Here is a 22880-nt window from a genome sequence, read left to right on the forward strand (position 1 = left end):
TCAGTGCGCGTGCAAGGAGCGGCTCGGAGTCCCACACAGGTGGCGTCTGTGTGTGTCTGTGTGTCTGTGTGTGTGTCTGTGTGTGTGTCTGTGTGTGTCTGTGTGTGTGTCTGTGTGTGTCTGTGTGTGTGTCTGTGTGTCTGTGTGTGTCTGTGTGTGTGTGTTTGTGTGTGTGTGTCTGTGTGTGTCTGTGTGTGTGTGTCTGTGTGTCTGTGTGTGTCTGTGTGTGTGTCTGTGTGCGTGTCTGTGTGTGTCTGTGTGTGTCTGTGTGCCTGTGTGTCTGTGTCTCTGTCTGTGTGTGTGTCTGTGTGAGTCTCTGTGTGTCTCTGTGTGAGTCTCTGTGTGTCTCTGTATGTGTCTCTGTGTGTCTATGTGTGAGTCTCTGTGTGTCTCTGCGAGTCTGTGTTTGTGGGTGTCTGTGTGTCTGTGTGTCTGTGGGTGTCTGTGTGGGTCTCTGTGTGTGTATCTGTGTCTCTGTGTGTGGCTCTGTGTGTCTCTGTGTCTCTGTGTGTCTCTGTAAGTCTGTGTCAGTGGGTGTCTGTGTGTGTCTCTGTGTGAGTCTCTGTGTATGTCTCTGGAGTCTGTGTCTGTGGGTGTCTGTGTCTGTGGGTGTCTGTGTGTGTGTCTGTGTGTGTCTCTGTGTCTTCTTCCAACCGGTTGGAAACATTTAGGCTGGCCTGCCTATGATCCATCCTGGTTTAACCAGGCTGTATTGTGTGAGGAGCTCACACATCCTTGAAAGATCTGGGAAAAGTACCATCGGTGAGCTCCTCCGGCAGGCAAGGCTGCGTTGGCTGGGTCATGTAGCCCGCATGCCCAGCCACCGCATGCCTAAACAGCTTTTGTTCGGCCGGATCGAGAGGGCTAAACGGGCACGGCACGGGCTAGAGAAGAGATGGAGTGATGTGGTACAGGAGGACGTGGAGCTGAGTGGACTTGTCGATGACTGGTACCAGCGGGTGTCAAGATCGGCCTCTGTGGAGGAGGCTCGTGAAGGACACTACTGGGCAGTTGGAGGCAGTCGCCCTCCAACAACAAACTCGGAGGGCGGAGGAGCGACGCTCAGAACGAGCGGAGCGCCGGGTGGCTAAAGCACTGCAAGTTGGCACAGTAGGGGGCACTAGTGCATCAGCCAGTTATCTCGGTCATCTCGGTCAGTCGACCCGTGGCACCCGAGTCTGCCCCGTGACCTCCTGCCAGCGGGCGTTCGACACTTCATGTGGCCTCAAGGTGCACATGGCCTGGCACAAGCGTCGTGGTGACGTCACCGCCACTTAGTGGCGAATGGCAGTTATCTCTGTGTGAGTCTCTGTGTCTCTGTGGGTGTCTGTGTGAGTCTCTGTGTCTCTGTGTGTCTCTGTGTGTATCTCTGTGTGAGTCTATGTGTCTCTTGTGTTTGTCTCTGTGTGTCTCTGTCGTGTCTCTGTGTCTCTGTGTGTATCTCTGTGTGAGTCTATGTGTGTCTCTGTCGTGTCTCTGTGTGTATCTCTGTGTGAGTCTATGTGTGTCTCTGTCGTGTCTCTGTGTGTATCTCTGTGTGGGTCTATGTGTGTCTCTGTGTGTGTCTTTGTGTCTCAGCTACTAGAGGAGCTATGCCAGACTAACAGCTGGGACAGCCGATCTACCAGCTGCACTCTGCCGTGTCTCCAGACCAGCGACAACTTTTCCTCTACAAAGTCGCAATCCCGGCACTCGCAAGCGAGCTGGCACACACGTGAGGAGACGCACGCAGTCACTCTCCCAGTCACTCAGTCACTCACTCACCCAGTCACCAACCCAGTCACTCAGCCAGTCACTCAGCCAGTCACTCACTCAGTCACTCAGCCAGTCACCACCCAGTCACTCAGCCAGTCACTCAGCTAGTCACTCAGTTAGTCACTCAGCCAGTCACTCCCCCAGTCACTCAGCTAGTCACTTAGCTAGTCACTCAGCTGGTCACTCAGCCAGTCACTCAGCCAGCCACTATTTCCCCCCCCCCCCCCCACTATTCCCCCCACCATCTCCCCACCCCACTCCCCCCACTATTCCCCCCCACCATCTCACCACCCCCACCCCCACTATTCCCCCCACCATCTCACCCCCCCCACCCACCATCTCACCCCCCCCCCCCCACTATTCCCCCCACCATCTCACCACCCCCCCCCCCACTATTCCCACCATCATCTCACCCCCCCCCCCCCCACTATTCAAACCCCCCACTATTCCCATCTCACCCCCCCCCCACACGATTCCCCCCACCACCTTACCACCCACCCCCCCCCCCCCCACTATTTCCTCCACCATATAACCCCCCCCCCTATTCCCCCCACCATCTCACCCCCCCCCCCCACTATTACCCTCACCATCTCACACCCCCCCCCCCCACTATTCCCCCCCCCACCACCATCACCAGGCACCCGTTCCAGCCGAGCAAGTTATGTGTCTCTGTGGAGGAGGCGAAGTTGCTGGCGGCAGACCACGTGGTGCAGACGCTATGCATGCCGGGAGGCAGCGTTGGCCACGCCCTTCCGGGGGAGGCCGACCACGTGGTGCAGGCGCTGTGCATGCCGGGAGGGAGCGGTGGCCACGCCTCACCCGGGGAGGCCGCGGGAAACTTCGCGGGTATGTGAGGTCGGTACGCGCAGAGACACACACACACACAGACACATACACACAGACATAGATAGATACATAGATACAGACACACACAGATACATGTACATACACAGACATAGATAGATATGTACACATATATATACACATATATACATACACATAGATACATACATACACACAGAGATAGACACACGCACAGACAGATACGTACATATAGATATAAATACACATAGATACATACACACAGAGACAGACACACGCACAGATACACACATACAGACATAGATATATATATACATACACATAGATACATATATACACACAGAGAGACACACACACGCACAGACACACACAGATACAGATACATACATATAGATATATATATACAGATATACATACACATAGATACATACACACAGAGACAGACACACGCACAGACAGATACAAACGTAGATATATATACATACACATAGATACACACAGAGACAGACACGCACAGACAGATACATACATATAGATATATACATACACATAGATACACACATAGATACATACACAGAGACATACACACGCACAGACAGATACACACATATAGATATATATACATACACATAGATACATACACATAGATACATACACACAGAGACAGACACATGCACAGACAGATACACACAGACATAGATAGATACAGAGATATATAGATACAGACATACACACACATACATACAGATACACACATACACATATATATACATAGACAGATATATACATACACATATACACACATACACACAGATACATACATACAGCAACTGCCATTCGCCGCTAAGTGGCGGTGACGTCACCACGACGCTTGTGCCAGGCCAAGTGCACGTTGAGGCCACGTGAAGTGTCGAACGCCCGCTGGCAGGAGGTCACGGGGCAGACCCAGCAGGTGCCACGGGTCGACTGACCGAGATGACCGAGATGACTGGCTGATGCACCACCTGTGCCCCCTACTGTACCAACTTGCTGTGCTTTAGCCACCCGGTGCTCCGCTCGTTGTTGTGAGCGTCGCTCCTCCGCCCTCCGTTGTTGTTGGAGACCGACTGCCTCCAACTGCCCAGTAGCGTCCTTCATGAGCCTCCTCCACAGAGGCCGATCTTGACACCGCTGGTACCAGTCATCGGCAAGTCCACTCAGCTCCACATCCTCCTGTACCACATCACTCCATCTCTTCTCTAGCCCGTGCCACGCCCGTTTAGCCCCCTCGATCCGGCCGAACAAAAGCTGTTTATGCATGCGGTGGCTGGGCTTACGGGCTACATGACCCAGCCAATGCAGCCTTGCCTGCCGGAGGAGCTCACCAATGGGACTTTGCCCAGATCTTTCAAGGATTTGTGAGCTCCTCACACAATCCAGCCTGGTTAAACCCAGGATGGATCGTAGGCAGGCCAGCCTACGTTTCGCAAGCGTAGAGAAGGGAGGGAATGACCGTGGCCGAGAAGACCTGAAGCTTCGTGTGGAGCCACAGACCAGGTAGCTTCCACACAGCGTTACGCAACCGATGAAAAGATATTGCCGCTCGACTGATTCGGAGTGAGACCTCTGCTGTTAAACTGGAGCCGGTCATAAGCACACTGCCCAGGTATGGGAAACTCTCCACTCTCTCCACAACTTCCCCATCACCGATTGGGAGTTGTGGGGGTGGAGTGTCCGATGGTACAAAATACCCAGGCAGGTGCTTAGTTTTGGTGGGGCTGATGGTAAGGCCCCACCTCTTAGTGGCACGCCCCAGTCTCAGCAGCAGCATCTCGAACTCCTCTTCTGAATCAGTAACTATTACCAAATCATCGGCATACATAACGTGGTTGACCAATAGGGAGCCATCTCTTGATCGCACCCGGGCGTCGATCAGCCTCCCATTATATCTGTACCAAACGGAAATTCCCGCGGTACAGCTATTGAAGGCTTCACGAACTACGCGGTCAAAATAGTGTGGAAGCCAGAGGGCATCCCTGCCACACCCCAAGGTGTTCAGGGAAAGGCTCTGACTCCCGGCCACATAGTTTTACCCAGGCCTGCTCACAATCATGAAGGTCCTTAATGATCGTGAGCAGAGGGTCAGGGACTCCAAAAGCACGAAGAACAACCCAGAGCCCAGACCTACTGATGGTATCATAGGCCTTGACCAGGTCAATGAAGCAGAGATTTAGGTCTTGTTGGAATTCCCTACACCTCTGCTGTAACAGACGGACAGAAAATATGGCATTTGTGCAGGACCGCCCTTTCCTGAAACCGCATTGGGGCTCCGAAAGCCCCTCCTCAGCGTGCCTAGCAAGACGATGTTGAATAATCCTTGCCAGGACCTTTCCCGGCACACTGAGGAGTGAGATGCCCCTGTAGTTGTTACAGTCTGTGCGGGGTCCCCCTTCTTAAAGAGGGGGGCCACCAGGGCATCCTTCCAATCCTGCAGAACCCGTCCAGCGGTCCAGACTGTTGTTATGATGTCATATAGGGCAGTCTGTGCACAAACACCACCCTCTCTCAGCATTTTGCTTGGGAGATCATCTCTGCCCGGTGCCTTTCCTGGTCTCAGACTCCGGATCGCCTTCAGTACTTCCTCAACAGATGGAACCTCAGCCAGCCACTCACAGGGGGTGACCTCTTCCAATATTTGAGGCACCGCAGCCTTAGCAGGGTTATCCCCACTTTGTGCCATGATGTTTTCCTGGCTGAGGGATTTTCCCTCCTTCAGGACCTCACAGAAACGCTCAAAAAATCCACAAACCTGTTCCTGGGGGTCGGAAATTGGATCACCGTTTTTCCCCTAATAATGGGAATAGGTGTGGCACTGCAGGTTAAATAGTGATTTGTGTTCGCGGGCCACTGAGGCAGACTCCATCTCCTCAGCAACCCGTGACCACCACCCATCCTTGCAGCGCCTTATGGCTCTCCGAACCTCCGAGCGAAGGCTGTGGTAAGCCTCCTCATTCTCTGACGTGGGATGCTGTAACAGATGAGAGTGGGCCTGTCGCTTTTTCTCAACTATACTGAACACCTCCTTCTCTCAGCCAGGGTCTCTGGCGAGGTCTGGACCGCGTACCCAAAGCAGCCATTGCAGCTGCATGATTCACAGTCCTAAACCTCGCCCATTTACCCTCGAGATCAGGAGGAGTGGGGGACGATGATTAAATTCTTGCTTGCAACTTTCATCACCTTAGGTTGGAATGGGGTCTTGGGTGTACACCCACCACTGGAGTGTAAGAATGGCAGGCGCATCTGACAGATGACTAGTCGATGGTCAAAGGGCGGATCTGCTCCATGTTAGGGCCTCTCGTCAAGGACATGGGCTCGCATCCGCTGATGCGTCACTATGTAGTCCAGCGGATGTTCTTGCTTGGACCCGGCATGCATCCATGATATTGTGTGGATGTGCCGATGCCGGAACAGCGTGTTGGTAATTACAAGCCCATGGGCTGCACACAAATCTAGCAGCCTCCTACTGTTATTATTGAGCTGATCTGGCCCATGCCTACCAATCACTCCAGACCAGGTGGTAGCATCATGACCAACTCGGGCATTGAAGTCACCCAACAAGATGACTCTATTCCGAGGTGCCATTTTAGCCAGCACCTGTGACAGGAGGTCATAGAACGCATCTGACTCATCGGCCTTGCCTGCATCCCTCCACGGATGTTCCTCTTCGGTGGGGGCATATGTAACCACGACCACCACTCCTCGCCTCCGGTTGATGGGAAGGCGAGCCCAAAGTAGCCTGGGGCTTACAGCTTCCAACACCTCACTGCCATGCTCCAACGCCCCTTCATTCTTTTGTTCAGAAGAAGAGCCACACCCTGTTGTTTGGCAGTCTCCTGCCCCGAGTAGAGGACTGTCCACACCTCATTGTGAAAGGAGCCAGAGCCGGTCTAGCGGACCTCGTGAATGCCACAGAGATCCAGGCGGTACCGGTCCAGCTCCCAACAGAGGAGTGGCAGCCTCTCCTCCGCAGTGAGCATTCAAACATTCCACGTGGTCATCCGTAGTGGCTTGTCGTTGTTTCTGGAGGAGCCCCGAGGGTGAAGATTCAATCTCCTGGCTCCGCCAGATGGGGTTTGGCCAGGAGACGTTATAGACGCCTGGCCCTTCTGAGCCTCTGGCACAAGCTTATTAGTTAGATATTTTAGCCGTGGTTTAGTGGTAATTTATTGAAGGTGGAGGGGTTACCAGCCCCTCGCACCCATCCAGAGCCGCCATTTAGCCACTGTGGTGGTTACAGACGCCATTAGGGGAGAGGGCCAATCGGAATTGGCCCTCCTTCCCACAGCACTGTCAACGACAGTGTTGCCCGTCCGGCACCGCGAGGAGGTAGGGGGTTGTTTTTGCACACACACTCACTAACCCACACTCACCCACACACACACCAACCCACACACTCACCCACTCACCATACTCACCCACTCATCCACCTATTCACCCACTAACCCACCAACCTATACTCACCCACCCACTCTCCCACACCCACCCACTCACTCACCCACCCACTCACCCACCCACTCACTCACTCACCCACCCACCCACCCACTCACCCACTAACCCACCAACTCACTCACCCACCCAACCACTCACTCACTCACTCACCCACCCACCCACTCACACTCTGCGTGTCTAACTCAGCCCCCCCCCACCTTCCTCCTCCAGGCAACCAGCTGAGCACCCCCACCACCCCCAACACCACCACCACCCCCACCACCCCCATCGCCACCACCACCCCCACCACCCCCACCACCCCCATCACCACCACCTCCATCATCACCACCATCACCACCCTCACCACCACCCCCACCACCCCCACCATCACCACCCCCACCATCCCCACCACCACCACCACTACCACCCCCACCACAACCCCCATCACCACCACCCCCACCACCACTCCCACCACCACCACACACACACACACCCACACACCCACCCACACACAACAGTCCTAAACCTTGTCCATTTCCCCTCGACATCTGGAAGAGTGAGGGACGATACCAACCACAGCCGCAAGTGATGATAACATTCTCGCTTGCAACTTTCATCAGCTAGCTGAGACCAGACCACTTTGGGTTTGAATGGTTGTACATCCACCACAGATAACAAGTCGATGGTCAGTGGGTAGATCAGCTCCACGACAGGTCCTGGTGTCAAAGACATGGGCCCGCATCTGCTGTTTTTTCACTACATAGTCCAGCAGATGTTTTTGCTTGCACCCGGCATGCATCCATGATTTTGTGTGGATGCGCCAATGCCGGAACATCGTGTTGGTAATTACAAGCCCATGGGCTGCACACAAATCTAGCAGCATCCTACCGTTGTTCTTGAGCTGATCTGGCCCATGCCTTCCAATCACTCCAGACCAGGTGCCAGCATCATGACCAACTCGGGCATTGAAGTCGCCCAACAGGATGACTCTATCCCGAGGGGCCACTGTAGCCAGCACCTGTGACAGGAGGTCATCTGACTCATCGGCCTTGCCTGCATCCATCCACGGATGTTGGTCTTCGGTCGGGGCATAAGAAACCACGACCACTACTCCTTGCCTCCGGTTGATGGGAAGGCAAGCCCAAAGTAGCCTGGGGTTTGCAGCTTCCCACACCTCACCGCCACTCTCCCACACCCTATTCATTCTGTTGTTCAGAAGAAGACCCACTCCCTGTTGTTTGGTAGTCTCCTGCCCTGAGTAGAGGACTGTCAACCCCTCATGTTGGCAGGAGCCAGAGCCGGTCCACCGGACCTCCTGAACACCACAGAGATCCAGGCGGTACCAGTCCAGCTCCCGACATAGGAGTGACAGCCTCTCCTCTGCATTCCGCGTTAGAACATTCCACGTGGCCACCTGCAATGGTTTTTTGTCTCCTGGCTCCGCCAATTGGGGTTTGGCCAGGAGACGTCATAGACGCCTGTCCCCCCGGGGCCTCCGGCACAAGCTTATTAAATAGATATTTTAGACGTGGTTTAGTGGTAATTTATTGAATGTGGAGGGGTTACCAGCCCCTCGCACTCGTCCAGAGCCCCCATTTGGCCGCTGTGGTGGCTACAAACGCCATGAGGGGAAAGGCCATCTCAGTTGGCCCTCCCCTCATGGCACTGCCCACCACAGCGTTGCCGTCCGGCACCATGAGGAGATTGGGGGTTGTTTTTGCCGGACTACACACACGCACACACATAGACACACAAACACACATATACCCACACACATCCACACCCCACTCTACCCACCCCCCCTCGCCCCCCCCTCGCTCCCCCCTCATCCCCCCCCTTATCCCCCCCTCATCACCTCCCTCACCCCCCCTCTTCCGCACCCCCCACACGAGGGATGACGAATTTTTATTGAATTCTTCAACAGTCAAAATGTTTAAACTTCCCAATGGCCACTCGCACAACGACGCCGCCCGCAGCCCAAGGTGACCACGTGGTGCTGCTCTTAATGTCACCAGGCGCCATTTTATTGGTGTGGGGGGGTGGGGGGGCGACCCTAATGACGTCACCCCTCTCCGCCCCCTCAGTGTGACGTCATAATCTCGGATCGTTCGCACGACGACGTGGTGACAACTTACGGTGCCACGTGCTGCTGCTGGTGATTGTGATGTCACCAGGCGCCATTTTATTGGTGTGGGGGAGGGGTGTAGACGACCCCATTGACGTCACCACCATGTCCTTACCCCCCCCCCCCCCCCCCAGTGTGACATCACAATCTCGGACTGTTCGGTAACAACTCATGGTGCCACGTGCTGCTGCTGCTGATTGTGATGTCACCAGACGCCATTTTTGGGGGAGGGGGTGGGCTATGCCAATGATGTCATCATCCCACCCCCCACCCCCATTGTGACGTCACAACCTCGGATCGTTCGGTGCGTGCTGTGGAATCGTCTAAGAGTTTGGTAATCGCCGATCCGAGCGTTCGGTTGCGTCTTTATGCTGTGAAAGTTGTCGTCGTTGTTGTTGATGTTATTATGTTCACCAGTTTCACAAGACAAGTGCCATGTAACATTACAGTTACATTGTTATTAAAGACCGTGCCATGTAACATTACAGTTACATTGTTAGTAAAGACAGTGCCACATTACACTACAGGGTGTTTCAAAAAGGATGGACCCGATCTGAAATCGCAAAATCTCTGCAACTACGACCCGCCCATGAATTAAACTCTTACCACTTGAAAGGGCGGGGAAGAGAGTTTCAAATGATTACCGCTCGATGCCTCTCCCAGCGCACAAACAGCCTCTAGCCTCAGTCGTTCACAAGGCGGTGACCCCCGCAATGCAAGGGGCAATTTGCGTTCTGCAGTTCGGCGAGACTGAATCCGTAATTGCGGTGCGGCGTGCGTTTCAACGGCGTTTTGGCATTGATCCGCCAATGTCGAAGCGCATGGTGGCACAAGAGACGGTGTTTTTGTGCCACCATTAGCGACTAATCTGGATGACATCAAAAACAGAATCACGGCAGCGGTGACTTCAGTGGAAGAGACACTTTGAGAGGCGTTTGGGACGAATTCAACTATCGCCTCGATGTTGTCCGTACAGCAGGTGGAGGGCACTTAGAGCATTTATAAACTGGTTAGTAAAACTTGATAATTTTTGTGTAATTGTAACATGTTGCCATCAAGAAATATACTGCTTTTAAATTGGGTCCATTTTTTTGAAACACCCTGAAAGCAATCTTGATTTGAAGCTTTCGTGACTGCAGGAATCCATACTCTTTGGTTCTTTCGGTAAAGTCACGTAGGTAGAATAAAATAAAATAAAACAAATCACGACGTTTTATAGTAACATTGTTATTAAAGACAGTGGCATGTAACATTATAGTGACATTAGTTTTAAAGACAAAGCCATCATAGATTTTGTATCAGAGTCACGTTGTATCTCCATGTTCACCGCAAAGTACCACTTGTGGTATTTGACCACCTCAACACAGCCCCTGCCGTGTTGTTTATCAAAAACAATTTGTCAAACAACAGCGAGTAGTCTATTACACTGGTCAACACACTTTTTCTGGCATAAGGTATTTTGGGGTGCTGATTCCAAATCTGACATCAGTTTTTGTCTATCACATCAGGTTTTTGAGATATCAAATATTGCATTTTCAATAAAAACTGCAGAAGAAAAATATTAAATAAATGTGGATATCTACATAAAATTATATATTATATTATAAGTAAAGCAGTCACTGACTCGCAACAACTTGCAATAAGTGACAGTTAATTTTGGGTAAAATCAATGAAAATGGGGTATGCCGATAGCATAAAATTAGATGTGATAGAGCAAATCTGAGATCAGATTTGGAATCAGCACCCTGAAATTAGTCTAAAACAGCTGCAAAAGTCCAGACCAGAAAAAAAAGGTTTTTTTGTTGACCAGTGTTATTATTATTATTGTTTTTTGTATTTCAAAGCTTTTATAGTGGCAACGGCGATGCCAAACGTGATGTTGCGTTGATGTTTACTCGGGCGACTTTCATTTCGTAACAGAGGTGGGGGTTTTTTTGTTCCCTTGTTCGGTTTGATCATCGCGGAAATGTGAAAATGTCGCGTCGGTCAAAACCCGCCACGCTGCCCGACACGCTGCCCGACACGGCCAACTCAGCCATTCGCTGCTAGTACAGCACTAGTGTATAGTGTAGTGTATAGTGTAGTGTATAGTTTAGTGTATAGTGTAGTGTATAGTTTAGTGTATAGTGTAGTGTATAGTGTAGTGTATAGTGTAGTGTATAGTATAGTGTGTAGTGTATTGTTTAGTGTAGTATATAGTGTATTGTTTAGTGTAGTATATAGTGTAGTGTATAGTGTAGTGTATAGTGTAGTGTGTAGTGTAGTGCATAGTATAGTGTTTAGTGTAGTGTATAGTGTAGTGTATAGTGTAGTGTATAGTAGTGTCGTGTAGAGTGTAGAGTGTAGTGTATAGTGTAGTGTGTAGCGTGTAGTGTATAGTGTAGTAGTGTATAGTGTAGTAGTGTATAGTGTAGTGTGTAGTGTAGTTTATAGTGTAGTGTATAGTGTAGTTTATAGTGTAGTGTATAGTAGTGTAGTGTGTAGTAGTGTAGTGTATAGTGTAGTGTATTGTAGTGTAGTGTAGTGTATAGTGTAGTGTATAGTGTAGTGTGTAGTGTAGTGTATAGTCGTGTAGTGTATAGTCGTGTAGTATATAGTAGTGTAGTGTATAGTGTAGTGTATAGTGTGTAGTGTATAATGTAGTGTATAATGTAGTGTATAGTGTAGTGTATACTATACACTACACTCTACACTACACTTTACACAAAACTATACACTACAATACACACTACACTATACACTACAAACTGCACTATACACTACACTATAAACTGCACTATACACTACACTATACACTACACTATACACTACACTATACGCTACACTATACACTACACTATACACTAGTGCTGTACTAGTGACGAATTGCCAGCTTCTGTTTACGTGACACTCAACCCCGTGACTGATTGGCTGTGTCGGGTGGTGGCGGGTTGCACTACGATGACACAAACATGTTTTTATTGACGCCATGAAACCCAGCAGAAGCCGCTCTGTATGGATGATGTTGGTAGCGAAAGCCTCCGATGTGATGGTAAATGTTGTGGATTTTCTTTTGAACACACCGGTGTGCTGTAGTAGTATACTACACTATACACTACACTACTACACTATACACTACACTATACACTACTATACACTACACTACTACACTATACACTATACACTACACACTACACTATACTACACTATACACTACACTACTATACAAGACACTATACACTACAATACTATACACTACTATACAATACACTATACACGACACTATACACTACACTACTATACACTACACTATACACTACACTATACACTACACTATACACTACACTACTATACAATACACTATACACTACTATATACTACACTACTATACACTACACTACTATACAATACACTATACACGACACTATACACTACACTACCACCACCACACCACCACCACACCACCACCACACCACCACGTGACTGTGACGTCGCGATTGACGTAGAATCTCTCCCCCGGGGATGCAAATTGATGGTCCCCCTTGTCACGGTGATCGTGATCCCCCCCCTCACCCACCCATTCACCCCTCCACTCACCCCTCCACTCGCCCACTCACCTCTCAACTCACCCAATCACTCACCCACTTACTCCTCCACTCACCCATCCACTCACCCACCCACTCACCCCTCCACTCACCCACTCACCCCTCCACTCACCCAATCACTCACCCAATCAATCACACACTCACCCACCCATCCACCCCCCCCCCCCCACGCACTCACCCACCCACTCACCGCTCCACTCACCCACCCACTCACCCCTCCACTCACTCACCCACCCACTCACCCACCGACTCACCCACCCACTCACCCACTCACCCCTCTACTCACCCACCCACTCACACACCCACCACTAACCAACCCACCCACCCACCCCCCCATCCCCTCCTCCAATGATGATCGATCCAATCCTCAATACAGCGAATGTGTCGATGTGATTGTCTCGTGTGGTATTTTATTCATGTTGCAGTTGTTGTGGTGTTGTGTGGGTTGTTGTTGTGTGTGGGTTGTTGTTGTGTGCGTGTGTGAGGGTGAGTGTGTGTGTGTGTGAATGCGGTTTCAGGAAAGGGCGGTCCTGCACAGACGCCATATTTTCTGTTCGTCTGCTTCAGCAGAGGTGTAGGGAATTCCAACAAGACCTACATCTCTGCTTTATTGACCTGGTCAAGGCCTATGATACTATCAGTAGACCTGTGCTCTGGGTTGTTCTTCGTGCTTTCGGAGTCCCTGACCCTCTGCTCACGATCATTAAGGACCTTCATGGTGGTGAGCGGGCCATTCCCTGTACACCTTGGGGTGCAACAGGGAGGTCCTCTGGCTCCCACATTATTTAACATTTATTTTGACCACGTAGTTCGTAATGCCTTCAATAGTTGTACCGGAGGAATTTCCATTTGGTACAGATATAATGGGAGGCTGATCGACGCCCGGGTGCGATCAAGGGATGGCTCCCTATTGGTCAACCACGTTATGTATGCTGATGATTTGGTAATAGCTGCTCATTCAGAAGAGGAGTTGGAGACGCTGCTGCTGAGACTGGAGCGTGCCACTAAGAGGTGGGGCCTTACCATCAGCCCCACCAAGACTAAGCACCTGCCTGGGTATTTTGTACCATCGGACACTCCACCCCCACAACTCCCAATCAGTGATGGGGCAGTAGTGGAGAGAGTGGAGATTTTCTCATACCTGAGCAGTGTGCTTATGACCGGCTCCAGTTTAACAGCAGAGGTCTCACTCCGAATCAGTAGAGTGGCAATATCTTTTCATCGGTTGTGTAACGCTGTGTGGCAGCTACCTGGTCTGTCGCTCCGCATGAAGCTTCAGGTCTTCTCGGCCACAGTCATTCCCTCCCTTCTCTACGTGTAGGAAACGTGGACCCCCTAATGGAGCATCTTCGCCGGTTGGAAACATTTAGGCTGGCCTGCCTTCGATCCATCCTGGGTTTAACCAGACTGGATTGTGTGAGGAGCTCACAAATCCTTGAAAGATCTGGGCAAAGTCCCATCGGTGAGCTCCTCCGTCAGGCAAGGCTGCGTTGGCTGGGTCATGTAGCCCGCATGCCCAGCCACCACATGCCTAAACAGCTTTTGTTCGGCCGGATCGAGGGGGCTAAACGGGCACTGCACGGGCTAGAGAAGAGATGGAGTGATGTGGTACAGGAGGACGTGGAGCTGAGTAGACTTTCCAATGACTGGTACCAGCAGTGTCAAGATCGGCCTCTGTGGAGGAGGCTCGTGAAGGACGCTACTGGGCAGTTGAAGGCAGCTCACAACAACGAGCGGAGCTCCGGGTGGCTAAAGCACAGCAAGTTGGCACAGTAAGGGGCACAGGTGGTGCATCAGCCAGTCGTCTCGGTCATCTCGGTCAGTCGACCCGTGGCACCTGGGTCTGCCCCGTGATCTCCTGCCAGCGGGCGTTCGACACTTCACGTGGCCGCAAGGTGCACATGGCTTGGCACAAGCGTCGTGGTGACGTCACCGCCACTTAGTGGCGAATGGCGGTTGTTGTGTGTGTCAGTGTGTGTGTGTGGATGAGTGTGTGGGTTCGGTGAGTGGGTGAGTGGGTGGGTGACTGGGTTGGAGAGTGGGTCAGTGGGTGTGTTTGTGGGTGGGTGGGTGGATGGGTGTGTGTGTGGGTGGATGGGTGTGGGTGTGTGTGTGGGTGAGTGAGTGGGTGTGTGAGTGGGTGAGTGTGTGGGTGTGTGTGTGGGTGTGTGTGTGGGTGGGTGAGTGGGTCAGTGTGTGGGTGGATGTGTGTGTGGGTGATTATGTGAGTGGGCGGGTGTGTGTGTAGGGTTTAGTGGGTGGGTGGGTTAGTGGGTGAGTGAGTGAATGAGTGGCTGTGTGTGTGTGTGGTGTGTGTGTGTATGTGTGTGTGTAGTGGTGTTTCTGTGTGCATCAAGACAGGAACACGCACGCGCAGCGACGTTAATGGAGCCCACTCCGGCGTTTATCGCCCCCTACCGATAACAAAGTGGCGCTGCGCGTGCAGTGGCATCGGTGACGTCACTGCGAGGTGCCGGGCTGAGAGGGCCAGGCCTAGCGGGGCTGGGTGTGGTACCAGCCCTGGCTGGGCTGGGTGTAGTTACCAGCCCAAGCGGGGCTGGGTGTGGCACCAGCCCTGGCGGGGCTGGGTGTGGCACCAGCCCTGGCGGGGCTGGATGTGGTACCAGCCCTAGCGGGGCTGGCTGGGCTGGGTGAGCGCTGGCACCACGCGTGGCGTGCGGTTGGGGGTCTCCCACAAGGGGGCGCGGGAGAGCGTCGGCCCAAGGGATTTCTTCACACAGCGTTGGTGTCCGGTGCCTTTCCTGCAATATTTTGCCGTCTTTTCTGTTTGCACTTAGTCACATAGTCGCTTCAAGATGTTCCCTTGTTCATGTTTTTGTTTGTTGTTTGTTGCGGTTGCACCCGATTCAAGAGCCGAATGGCTCACAGGGCTCAACACCAAATACATGAAAACTGAACACCGAGGGAGAGGGTTGCCCCGGGCCGTGTCACTCTAGTTGACCCCATAGACACGTGACCCGGAGTGCCCACAGAGAGGGCCCCAGGTGGGGGGGGGGGGCTAGGGTTGGTCACGTGTCTGGGCGGAGCTCTCCACCACCACCTCCACCATCACCGTCATCATCACGACCATGATCATCACCACCATCATCACCACTATCACCACCACCACCACCTCCATCACCTCCACCATCACCACCACCACCTCCATCACCACCATCATCACTACTATCACCACCATCATCATCACCACCTCCATCATCACCACCACCACCATCACCACCATCACAACCATCATAACCACCACCTCCACCATCATCACCACCATCACCTCCATCATCACCACCTCCATCACCACCTCCATCATCACCACCTCCACCACCTCCATCACCATCACCTCCATCATCACCACCACCATCACCACCATCATCACCACCTCGATCACCTCCATCATCACCACCTTCACCTCCATCACCACCATCACCCCCACCAAGTGACGGTGACGTCACCACAGCGCCTGTGCCAGGCTAGGTACACCAGGAGGTCACGGGACAGACCCAGCGGGTGCCATGGGTTGTACCGACTGAGATGTCTGAACACCACAACTTCACCGCACGTGTGATGGTTAAATGCGAGTATATTTATTCCTTTGCAAAACAAAGCTTCTAATTGGTGTTACAACATCTTCCCACAATCACCGCTTTGTCACTGCCGGAAAGGGGTGAGGACAAATCTTAGACCGGGGGGGATCACCACTCCACGTTCTCGCCACGGGTACCCTGTGTGGTTCATGCGGCGACGTCAACGTTAACACAGTAACGTCAATGTCAACACAGTAATGTCAACACAGTAATGTCAATGTTAACACAGCAACGTCAATGTGTTAACACAGTGACGTCAATGTTAACACAGCAACGTCAATGTTAACACAGTAATGTTAACACAGTAATGTCAATGTTAACACAGTAATGTCAATGTTAACACAGTAATGTCAATGTTAACACAGCAACGTTAATGTGTTAACACAGTAATGTCAACACAGTAACGTCAATGTTAACACAGTAATGTTAACACAGTAATGTCAATGTTAACACGGCAATGTCAATACAGTCAATGTTAACACCGCAACGTTAGCACAGCGACGTCACCGCAGTAACTTATTGCAGTGACGTCACCGCACTAACTTACTGCAGCCGTAGTCCACAACCACCGCTCCTCACGCACCGCGACATCGTCGCTCGTTGCCCTCGTGGGAAGCTGCTATACGTTCCCGTGCCGTGACGTCATCAGCAGTGCTGGTGACGTCATCAGCAGTGCCGGTGACGTAATCAGCAGTGCCGTGACGTCATCAGCAGTGCCGGTGACGTCACCAGCAGTGCCTGTGACGTATCTGTCTGTGCTGTGACGTATCGGCCATGCTGGTAATGTATCAGCAGTGCTGGTAATGTATCTGTCTGTGCTGTGACGTATCGGCCGTGCTGGTAATGTATCAGCAGTGCTGGTAATGTATCTGTCTGTGCCGTGACGTATCGCCGGTGACGTATCGGCCGTGCCGGTGAAGTATCTGTCTGTGCCGTGACGTATCGGTGCGTGCCGTGACGTATCGGCGCGTGCCGTGAGCAGTTGCCGGCACGGTGCGGCGATACCCGGTGCAGGTTTTGTGGTTCTGGTTTTGGGCAATGGGATCGGTGAGGGGGGAAGCTCCTTCACAATCGGCTGGTCCGATACACCGTGAGTAGATAGATAGATAAACGTGTCTATATATATACGTGTGTGTATGTATATATGTCTGTGTCTCTATGTATATATATGTGTATGTCTATGTGTGTCTATATATATACGTGTGTGTCTATGTGTGTCTATATATATACGTGTGTGTCTGTGTATGTATATATGTCTATGTGTCTCTATGTATATATATGTGTATGTCTATGTGTGTCTATATATATACGTATGTGTCTATGTGTATCTGTGTATATATCTCTATGTGTCTCTATGTATATATGTGTGTATGTCTATGTGTGTCTATATAGATGTTGCGCCACACCAAGGCGCTGTGGGTATTCTTATGGTCTCCACCCTCACAGGCCGATAGGGGGCAGCCGAGAGAGTGAGCGGGAGGTGTGGGGGTTGACCTGGAGTAACCCCCCCCCCCCCCCCCCGGGTACCTCGTGACCGGGGGTAGAGACCCCAGACCTCCAAAGGGGTGGGGGCTGGGGGCCAACGGTTCATTCCAGACCCTTCCAGACACTTCTGGATGGTTCTGGGGGGGAGGTTGTGGCTAGGGGCGTGATGAGCCCCAACTTGTGTATAAAAGCCGGCCCTCTCAACGGGACCGGCAGAGTTCGTCCACTCAAGACCCGAAGACGCCTGAAGACTTGAACACTCGGCCAGCACCCTGGGACCCTCAACCGAGGCTCTAGTAAGAGCCGCGTTGTAGCGGACCAGCGGTGAGACCCGTACACCCTGGCGAGGTCGGGTCAGCCCAGCCTGCCCTAGGTCCAGTAGCGGAGGACCCGAGAGAGAGCGGAGCCTGTAGGGCCCCGCTAGAAGGGAGGCAGTGCCTCCCTTAGGTAATCGGGTGAAGGGGCCGTACCCCTTCAGTGTTACGGGTGTTATTAACGTTTGTTGAATAGACGCATTGCCTCCAAGAGAAGTCTCGCTCCACGTTTCTACCCACAACATATATATGTGTGTGTCTGTGTGTGTGTCACTGTGTGTGTGTCTGTGTGTGTCTGTGTGTCTGTGTGTGTGTCTGTGTGTGTGTCTGTGTGTGTATCTGTATGTGTGTCTGTGTGTAGTCCGGCAAAAACAACCTCCTACCTCCTCGTAGTGCCGGACGGGCAACATTGTCGTGGTCAGTGCCGTGGAGGGAGGGCCAATTCCGATGCGTCTATCCCATCATGGCGTCTGTGACCACCACAGCGGCTAAATGGGGGCTCTGGATAGGTGCGAGGGGCTGGTAACCCCTCCACCTTCAATAAATTACCACTAAACCAGGTGAAAAATATCTATTTAAAAAGCTTGTGCCGGAGGCCCCGGGGGGACAGGCGTCTATGACGTCTCCTGGCCAAACCCCAATTGGCAGAGCCAGGAGATTGAATCTTCACCCTCGGGGCTCCTCCAGAAACAACGAAAAGCCACTTCGTGTGGCCACATGGAATGTTCGAATGCTCACTGCAGAGGAGAGGCTGCCACTCCTCTGTCGGGAGCTGGACCGGTACCGCCTGGATCTCTATAGCATTCAGGAGGTCGGGTGGACCGGCCCTGGCTCCTGCCACCATGAGGAGTGGAGAGTCTTCTACTCGGGGCAGGAGACTGCCATGAGGGGGTAGACCCATCGGATCGAGAGGGAGCCTTCTTCAGCTCCCTCTCGAGAGCTCCGCCCAGACACGTGATCACCCCCTAGCCCCCCCCCCCCCCTCCACTTGGGGACCTCTCTATGGACACTCCGGATCACGTGTCTACGGGGTCAACCAGAGTGCCATGGCCCGGGGCAACCCTCAACCTTGGGCCGACGCTCTCCCGCTCCCCCTTCGTGCTTTCGGAGTCCCTGACCCTCTGCTCATGCTCATTAAGGACCTTCATGATGGTAAGCAGGCCCCGGTAAAACTACGTGGCCGGACGTCAGAGCCATTCCCTGTACACCTTGGGGTGCGACAGGGATGTCCTCTGGCTCCCACATTATTTAACATCTATTTTGACCACGTAGTTCGTGGAGCCTTCAGTAGCTGTACTGGAGGAATTTCCATCTGGTACAGATACAATGGGAGGCTGATCGATGCCCGGGTGCGGTCAAGGGATGGCTCCCTATTGCCAATAATTTAGTAATTGCTGCTCATTCAGAGGAGGAGTTAGAGACGCTTCTGCTGAAACTGGAGCATGCCACTAAGAGGTGTGGGGCCTTACCATCAGCCCCACCAAAACTAAGCACCTGCCTGGGTATTTTGTACCATTGGGTACTCCACCCCCACAACTCCCAATCGGTGATGGGGCAGTTGTGGAGAGAGTGGAGAGTTTCCCATACCTGGGCAGTGTACTCATGACCGGCTCCGGTTTAACAGCAGAGGTCTCACTCTGAATCAGTCGAGCGGCAATATCTTTTCATCGGTTGCGCAACGCTGTGTGGAAGCTACCTGGTCTGTCGCTCAGCACGAAGCTTCAGGTCTTCTCGGCCAGTCATTCCCTCCCTTCTCTATGCTTGTGAAACGTGGACCCCCCTAACGGAACATCTTCGCTGGTTAGAAACATTTAGGCTGGGCTGCCTACGATCAATCCTGGGTTTAACCAGGCTGGATTGTGTGAGGAGCTCACAAATCCTCAAAAGATCTGGGCAAAGTCCCAAACTGCTTTTGTTCAGCCGGATCGAGGGGGCTAAGCGGGTGGGGTACAGGCTAGAGAAGAGATGGAGTGATGTGGTACAGGAGGACGTGGAGCTGAGTGGACTTTCCGATGACTGGTACCAGCGGTGTCAAGATCGGCCTCAGTGGAGGAAGCTCGTGAAGGACGCTGCTACTGGGCAGTTGGAGGCAGTCGCCCTCCAACAACAACGGAGGGCGGAGGAGCGACGCTCACAACAACGTGCGGAGTTTCGGGTTGCTAAAGCACAGCAAGTTGGCACAGGTGGTGCATCAGCGAGTCATCTCGGTCATTCGACCCGTGACACCTGCTGGGTCTGCCCCGTGACCTCCTGCCATCGGGCGTTCGACACTTCACGTGGCCTCAAGGTGCACATTTCCTGGCACAAGCGTCGTGGTGACGTCACCGCCACTTAGTGGCGAATGGCGGTTGTTGTCTGTGTGTGTCTGTGTGTGTCTGTGTGTGTGTGTCTGTGTGTGTCTGTGTGTGTCTTTGTCTAGTCTTTGTCTAAGGAGCGGTAGTACTCTCTGTGTGTGTCTGTGTGTGTCTGTGTGTATGTGTGTGTGTCTAGTCTTTGTCTAAGGAGCGGTAGTACTCTGTGTGTGTCTGAGGGTGTCTGTGTGTGTGTGACGCTGTGTGTGTGTCTGTGTGTGTCTTTGTCTAGTCTTTGTCTAAGGAGCGGTAGTACTCTGTGAGCACCCTCCAGGCTCGCGTGGACATGAACCCCTCCGGAGGGTCCACCCCTTCCCGTGCCATCTTACGCATGCGCGTGCCGGAGATGAAGTCAAACTCGGCATGGCTACACACACACAGACACACACACACAGACACACACACACAGACACACACACACAGACACACACACAGACACACACACAGACACACACACGGAGAGAGACAGTGTTAGCACCGGGGAGACAGAGACACAGAGAGACACAGAGACAGAGAGAGACACAGAGAGACAGAAACACAGAGAGACAGAGACACAGAGAGACAACACAGAGACACAGAGACACTATCCAAGACATGCCACTTAATCCCACCCCATCCTTACTCACCACCCCCACTCACCACCCCCACTCACTACTCACACCCCACTCACCACCCCCACTCACCACACTCACCACCCCCACTCACCACCCCCACTCACCACCCCCACTTACCACCCCCACTCACCACTCACCACCCGACTCACCACCCCCACTCACCGTTCAGCGTCATAGAACTGCATCTGCCGGGCGGCCACGTTGTAGGCAGCAACTCTGAAGGGGATCACCTCCAGCGAGGTGAGGCCAGGCGCCATCGTCAGTACCTGCAGACACCGTCAGTCACTCAGTCAGTCACTCAGTCAGTCAGTCACTCAGCCAGTCACTCAGTCAGTCAGTCACTCAGTCAATCAGTCACTCAGTCACTCACTCAGTCAGTCAGTCACTCAGTCACTCAGTCAGTCAGTCACTCGGTCAGTCAATCAGTCACTCACTCAGTCAGTCACTCAGTCAGTCAGTCACTCAGTCAGTCACTCAGTCACTCAACCACCCACTCACCACCCCCCCATCACCCCCCCACCACCCCCCCACCTTAGCCCCGTGTGAGTGGTCGTAGAGGTCCACGCCGCTCTCTGGGTGAGGCATCCCCGCTGGGTCTCGCCCCACGATGTAGAAGTTCGCTCCGGCAATCATCCGGCAGCGGCAGTGCCATTGAACCTGGGGGGGCATCACCATCATCACCATCATCATCACCATCATCACCATCATCACCATCATGATCATCATCATCACCATCATCATCATCACCATCATCATCATCACCATCATCATCACTATCACCATCATCACCATCATCACCACCACCATCATCATCACCACCATCATCACCACCATCATCACCATCATCATCACCACCATCACCATCATCATGGGCATCACCACCACCATCACTAAGCCACTCACCCACCCACTCACCCACCCGCTCACCCACCCGCTCACCCACCCGCTCACCCACCCGCTCACCGACCCGCTCACCCACTCACCCACCCACTCACCCACCCACCCACCCACCCACTCACCCACCCACCCACCCACTCACCGACCCACCCACCCACTCACCCACCCACCCACCCACTCACCCACCCACCAACTCACCCACCCACTCACCCACCCACTCACCCACCCACCCAACCACCCACCCACTCACCAACTCCCCCACCCACCAACCCACGCTCACCTCCGTAGGCCCGGCGTACATCATGGGCGAGGGGAAGATGGCGAGTACGGTGGTGAGTGGGTCCAGCACTCCGTCCTCCACGAGGGCGGCGTGCTGCCGCATGCGCCAGGCCAGCGGCACGTCGTCCTCCTTGGTCCAGCCCCCCAGCGGGTGCAGCAGCAGCACGGGGGAGCGGTAGCCGCGCTCGCGAAGGCGCCGGCGCGTGTCGCTCATGAGCAGCGCGTGGCCGTTGTGCACCGGGTTGCGCAGCTGGAAGGCGAAGACCGCGTCTGGGGCGGGGCGGGGGGGGGGAAGGGGGGGAGTTAGACACGCAGATAGACACACACAGATAGACAGGTAGACACACACACAGACACACACAGATAGACACACAGACACACACAGACACACACAGATAGACACACAGACACACACACACAGATAGACAGATAGACACACACAGATAGAGACACACAGACACACACACACAGACACACACAGACACACACACACAGACACACAGACACACACACAGACACACACACACAGACACACACACAGACAGACACACACACAGACACACACACACAGACACACACACAGACACA

At 52.9% G+C, this 22880-nt stretch overlaps 2 protein-coding genes across 2 annotated transcripts in view; one reads left to right on the forward strand and one right to left on the reverse strand.

Annotated features, from left to right (window-relative positions):
- The window catches only part of LOC144953808 (APOBEC1 complementation factor-like), an 11757-nt gene extending 6519 nt beyond the window's left edge, over window positions 1-5238 (forward strand). The window contains exons 7-8 of the mRNA XM_078884446.1: window positions 3764-3791; window positions 5174-5238. Coding sequence (XP_078740572.1) covers window positions 3764-3791; window positions 5174-5238 — 93 coding nt within the window. The remainder of the gene's footprint in view (window positions 1-3763; window positions 3792-5173) is intronic.
- Window positions 5239-16330: 11092 nt separating this feature from the next.
- LOC144953817 (bifunctional 3'-phosphoadenosine 5'-phosphosulfate synthase 1-like) overlaps window positions 16331-22880 on the reverse strand; it is a 50822-nt gene continuing 44272 nt past the window's right edge. The window contains exons 11-14 of the mRNA XM_078884464.1: window positions 22294-22562; window positions 21648-21773; window positions 21279-21382; window positions 16331-20869 (exon numbers count right to left, since the gene is read on the reverse strand). Coding sequence (XP_078740590.1) covers window positions 20731-20869; window positions 21279-21382; window positions 21648-21773; window positions 22294-22562 — 638 coding nt within the window. The 3' untranslated portion in view covers window positions 16331-20730. The remainder of the gene's footprint in view (window positions 20870-21278; window positions 21383-21647; window positions 21774-22293; window positions 22563-22880) is intronic.

Source organism: Lampetra fluviatilis (assembly GCF_964198595.1).
Source record: "Lampetra fluviatilis chromosome 45 unlocalized genomic scaffold, kcLamFluv1.1 SUPER_45_unloc_1, whole genome shotgun sequence".
Classification (NCBI taxonomy): Eukaryota; Metazoa; Chordata; class Hyperoartia; order Petromyzontiformes; family Petromyzontidae; genus Lampetra; species Lampetra fluviatilis.